At 40.0% G+C, this 6000-nt stretch overlaps 1 protein-coding gene across 4 annotated transcripts in view; it reads right to left on the reverse strand.

Moving 5' to 3' along the window:
• The window catches only part of ZNF804A (zinc finger protein 804A), a 217549-nt gene extending 211909 nt beyond the window's left edge, over positions 1 to 5640 (reverse strand). For 2 of the 4 annotated variants that reach the window (XM_054830877.1, XM_054830880.1), the window contains exons 1-4: positions 5596 to 5640; positions 4228 to 4313; positions 1068 to 1180; positions 656 to 725 (exon numbers count right to left, since the gene is read on the reverse strand). In XM_054830877.1, coding sequence (XP_054686852.1) covers positions 656 to 721 — 66 coding nt within the window. In that variant the 5' untranslated portion in view covers positions 722 to 725; positions 1068 to 1180; positions 4228 to 4313; positions 5596 to 5640. Of the gene's footprint in view, positions 1 to 655; positions 726 to 1060; positions 1181 to 4227; positions 4314 to 5595 lie in introns of all 4 variants that reach the window. The other 2 variants (XM_054830879.1, XM_054830876.1) reach the window with 1 other exon arrangement.
• Between the last annotated feature and the right edge of the window lie 360 nt (positions 5641 to 6000).

Genomic DNA, 6000 nt, shown 5'->3' on the forward strand with positions numbered 1-6000 from the left:
ATCTGCAGTTTCAGTTTGGAGCTGATTCAGGAAAAGGCCATGAAATCATAACACTACTGTTTCTTTAATTTTCTGTTATTTAGGATGCATATAATTCAACTTCTGAGCTTTTAAAGATGCATCCATAAGACCTCTCACTGTCATTTTGAGGAAAAAAATAAAAATCTCAAACCACATTTGTGTTCATGATATACAGACAATTCTGTTTCCTTCCTCTGTTTCCATGAGCATACAGTATTTCTTCCTCATAACTGTGACAACAGAAAGCTTCAAAGTTCAAAAGAAATAAAACTGAGATATTGGTTCCTCTGATTTAATTTCTTGTATCTATCCAGTTTGCTTTGTGGACCACTATCATCTGACACAGATATCATCCTTAAAACATCATGGCCTGCTTATTTTCTCTTTCTCTCTCAATCTCTCCTTTTTCCATGGTGTAAATCGGAAACATCTCAAAGTCAAGTGAGTTAGCCTTCCATAAAAGCACGATAAGAATCACAAAATACAATAACCACCTCAAATATCTGTATCTTCTGTTTGGGAAACAGGTAAGATCACAGATAACACTGTATAACAAATATTGGTAATTTGGCCAATAGCAGCATATTCAAACGCTTGAAACCGGTAAGAGAGGGAAAATCAAGAGACAGCTTACCTTTGATCTTCCACACCAGCAGTATTTAGGAAGAGGAACCAGCAATAAAAATCTCTCAGCTGTCATACATCTGAACAGGAGCAGGAAAAGGGCACAAATAAAAAGGACTTGTTTACTCAGCAAGGCCCAGACTATCAATAGAAATCAATGCTTTGCTTCCCAATAAGAAATGGACTGAAAACCACTCCAGTACAAGTACTCAAGGTAAGTAGCTGTGTCCAGTAGGTAAAATTGAACACGCTGCGGGTATCCATCCCAACTTTGAAGGTGTGCGTGTCTGCAAGAGGGTCAGAGTACACCCAATAGTTCCCACAGCAGGCACTGATTTTCAACTTTTGTCATATCTCACTGCTGTTATTTTGTTCTGTAATTATCTCAAATATGTATCAGAGAAAGCAAACTTACCACTCACCCTAAGAGATGCAAAAACCAATCGTTTTCATTATTTGTACTTCTCCGCAGGGTTCTAGGTCCGCTTTTTGTGCTGCTGTGGCAAAGGTTATAGTATTCTGCAGTCCCTTGCTCCTATAAAATAAACAGGGAGAATATACGAGGTAATAATTTATTTTTCTGATCCTTTGTGTCCACCAATGGATTCCTACAAGGATGGAAAGTTCTCCACTATTCATTTCAAGAGCAAACCTATTGCAGGTGAAATTCAGATCTTGCTCACTATCACCATTGATCACAAAATTCTTTGAGGTGTGTTTCCATCAAGTCATTGAATTTGGATAATTTCAACTTTGCATTCAAGTAAAACCTTTTGTGTACATTCTACTAATGCGAATACCACTAACAGCTCGTAACTGAAAGCAGCTGTAGGACAATTGTTTTAATGCTTAATAACCTCAGTATAATGACAGATATGGCACAGAAAAAACTCAACCCAAAGGAAACTATACAAATGCCAACATTGTCTATACAAAGAACTTTTGATAAGAGCAAGCTGCCCCACAATAAGCCAAATCAGGTTCCTGGAGTGCCACAGTGCCTACTGGAGATTTTGTTATCTTGCCTGTAAGACATGCAAGTTTGAGGACTGAGTGCACGTGTTTAAAAAAGACCTTAAAACTCCTGATATCGCTTAACTAACTTTTGCATACAAAACAGGCTGCCTACATGACTGGGAAGAGGTTTGTTTAGATGACTGCTTACATTTAAACTAAGAGGGCACCAAATCAGTATCACACACTGAACAGAAACCTTCACCACCAGTTTGGCAGGATTTTTAAACATGTATGAACCAAATACCAAAGCAAGAAGAGCTCATCTGGGTCTGTGTCAGCAGCAGAATTTGATGATAGCAGCAAACTATTCTTATGGCAGAAGGAATTCTCTTCCTGTTCTCCACAGAGCTCTCATCCTCAAGATAACATAGGCCTTGTTATTTTAGAAGTCTTGGATACGAGGACCAAGATATTTTTTCCTATTCTATTAAAGCAAAATCACATTAGTAGCACTAAAAAATACATTACATTTACGTTAACCTTGCTGACAGGCTAAAGAAATTCACTTTGTTTCTAATGCCTTGACATGGTTAAAGTCAGTCTAAAAGAATTGCATTCTCTGTGGCAGCTGCATCTTTCCTTGAGCGCTTTTGAAAATACTATTTTAATCGTAGATTTAGAAATTTGCATCCTGTCTGGAAGGGTTGGAGAGAGTAAACAAGAATATGCTTCCCATAGGGCTTTCTAGACAGGAATTTTTCAGTATCTGTACTCTGCTAATTCTTTAATATCTATATTTATACATACATTTTTACTTCTCTCAGGTACCACTACAGGAAAATGCAAGAAACTTCAGAGACATATTACAGCACATTTACTTCATTCAATTGAATCCAATACTCTTTTAGTGCTCCCTAATAGAAATCAATCCATTTTGCTGACACCTGACTGCTATGAACAATATAACATGTTATTGTGGCTGTCATTTAACCATTCTCCGACTTATAATGCTGCATGTCAAATGCTAAAAAATGCAGGGCTCCGTACAGAGATCGCATAACCTTCATGCAGGCTTCCCATTCAATTGTATGTAAAACTTGCACCCAGCTCTGTGTATGCACTCCCCTCTCCTATCAGCCTGACAGCAGCTTGCTGAATGCAAAATTCTCCCCACGGTTGTTTCGCTTGAAATTCGTATTCATGTAAAATGTTCGTTTTGTTGTAAATGCTGAAACTCCAGTTCCAGGGCATGAAGATCATTTTGGGTCTATGATATGCTTCCCAAATGTTTCTCACACCAACCCTTCTAAGATGATTTAGTGCCCATTAAAGGTGTCAGATTGACCAACACCTACAATCGCTCTTTATTCCCCAGAAGCTCCAGAAAAGGTAACGACATTGCAAACTCCTACCTACAGGTGCCAAACCACGTCCATCATGACCTGGTGGAAACTAAAGAAGTCACTAAGGGTGGTTTATGTGGCATGAACATGGGATCATTAGTCTTCCTGCAGCTACGGCTACGATGTGTCAGCTGTACCGCAGACTGGAGTAAAACAACACGGTTTTAGCACACAGGCCATACAAACATAACTCTCTGTGTCATTTTGGACCAAGACAGGCAACCCAGGAGTGAAAGGCTTTGTATTCTGTTACGAACTCTCTGAACCACCCTGGTCCCTGGGAGCAACCTTTGGCTCAGCTTTCCTGAATCACAGAGCTTGTGAGAAGTGGTCAGCTGGGTCATTTATTGTAACACCAGTTCACTTTAACTAGGCTTCAGATGTGTAAAGCATTTAGCAGGCACTGCGTTGCTCAAGGGATTCACGGTTTCTCCACGAGGTAAACCCCTTCTGCCTTTATGAACACACAGAAGGGCTTGCAAACAGCTATTGCTGCGGTGAAAAATCTGCATACAGCAAATTGCTGTCACAGCCTGCTCTGCCGAGAGATCTTTTGCAAATCATAGTGATTAAAATAAGCTTTTCTCAATGCAGGCTACTTCATCATCTGTTTTACACTAAAGCCTTCATGTCGCACCTCACATAGTGTATCTCCTCTTGCTGACAAAGAGAAACAAAGAGAGGAGACGATCGTGTAGAGATGCTGCAACAGAACCAGATGGTCCAACTCTCCCAGGCCTTGGCATTGTGTCTTTCTAGATCTTTGGTATTTTTGTCTTCCCCCACCCCTTCAACCCCATCTGCACCCTCTTCCTCTGTCTCTTTGTCTGTCACATTTTTTTAGTTCAGCTTCCCCAGGAAAACATGCTTATGTTGTCGTGTTCCTTACAGTGAACTGAACACAAAGGACAATGCAGGCGTATTTGACGGAGAGACAGGACTCCTGTGAATTCTGTGACAATACGTCTTAGAGCAGAGATGCCCCGTGACTGCTTCTGTGCTAAGCTCCCCTGTGAGCTCCCCCAGGAGGGGGCTGTGCAGACCCAGGGCTGCTCACAGCACTGGAGGTGCATGGAAATACCCCTAAAGGAGCGCACGTGCTGTCGCTACTGCGATGAGGCCTCAGCAGACCTTGTGATCATCTCCCCCACACTTTGAAAATGTTTTTACACAGGTTTTACCCTCCACGTTTTCCCCGCTGTGCATTGTTGGTGATCCTTACGTGTTTAGCTGTCTGTCACCCTGCCTGGTTAGATCTCATCTCCCGTGTAGCTGGTGATGCTCTCCTGCAAGCTCCTTCTCACACATCTGTCGAGAACAAGAGGCAGGGGAAGAAATGAACATGAGGCAAAGCAAAGGGAATTTCTTTCTCTTTGCTTTCATCCAGCATGTATCACAAAAAAACCCCAAATCACATAAAACTATTAGTCCATTGCTTTAACTGCCAGCCAGCACTGACTTCAGTGGGCAGGTACCTCTTTGCATCAATTGATGATCTGGTAGTCAGACCTATGGCCACAAAAATACCCAACTTTATTCTTAGTTTCTGTTGCAAAGAATGTTTTAAAAGTAAAGCAATGAAAGTTTTAGCTGCATAACAAATAGTTTCTATCAGAAAATCACTAGATTCATTTCCATCATTCAAAGAGCACTACACTTAACTATAATTTATAAAGGAGTTTGTTCATATATTCAAATATATACTCTATATTTAAATTTACTTTCTATGAAGTTTTGCTTTTGTATGAATATTATTGTGTATCAAGGATAGGCTCCCTTTGCACTCCGTAGCCCTTACTCAGATTTAAATTAGTGCTTTGCTTTTAATTCTCCCTCTGCTTTTACTGCTTTCAGGGAACAATAGGGAAGCCCTCTTGTAGTTAATTTACCACCTGAAGATACTGAATAAAAGTTGCAGGGCCTCATTTATTAAATCTCTCCATAAGATTGGAAACATTAGGCATCCAGTCAAGGTTGTGTTTTTATTAAATATTTTCATCAGTGAAATTAGAGCACTTGTCCAAACAAACATAAGGGAATCTGATATAAACCAGCTCATTTATTGGTGATCATTTTAAGTGGGGTCAGTAGTGCTGACCTCCTGTGATTGTCCAAAGCACCTTATTATATTATTTTCATTTTCAATAGCCATTATTTTACCATGCTTTCTGGTAAGTTATCTGTTGTGTGTTACTACTTTTATTTTCTACCTTTTGATAAAGCACTTTGGCACGCTCAGAGTAAAGATGGGGAAGAAAATAAACTCTCCCAAAGGGAAGTATCCCACTCTCTGGCAGGGGATATCCAGTTTGCTCCAGGCTCTGCTGATGACCAAAGACATTTCCTCAGCTTGTGAGGTCGGATGCTGTTTCGGGTGCATTTTCTGTCTTTCCGGGCAGACCAGTCTCTTTGTTATCATGAAGAACAGAGACGGTATATCAAGCAGAAACTACATCAACTGGAAGTTCTCTATTTACACAAAATGTGAAGTTTACACTTCTTAATCCCCAGCACAGGATTTTTACATTCACAAGTGTCTGCAGATGTCACTATTGTGGTTTTTAAGTGCATGATCACTCCTGTGCCTTACCTCATCAGCTCCTGCCTGCTGCTGATGACCAGTGGCCTCTTTGCATGAGGATTTGGGATTGCGATAAAGGCTCTTTCACTGCAAAAAAGTCAGAAGACACGTACTGAATAGAGCTGATTGACACGGAGAATTTTTGGTCTACAGAAGATTTTGACATTTTGAAATTTGGTTCTCTTAATTCATAACATACAATATTTTTAGATGTCCCACAAAACAGACAATCTGTACAATGTTCCTTTTGGAAACACGTTAACACACAGTTTCCGAAAAATTCACGTTCCCTGGAACCTCAGCAGCTGCTGACTGAAACAAAAATACTTTATAGTTAGTTTGAGTATAACCTTCACCTACAGAGAAACAAGCATAACAAAGAGATTGAGATAATAAAACTGTGTTTACTTAAAA

The sequence above is a fragment of the Grus americana genome, chromosome 6, assembly GCF_028858705.1.
Source record: "Grus americana isolate bGruAme1 chromosome 6, bGruAme1.mat, whole genome shotgun sequence".
Lineage (NCBI taxonomy): Eukaryota > Metazoa > Chordata > Aves > Gruiformes > Gruidae > Grus > Grus americana.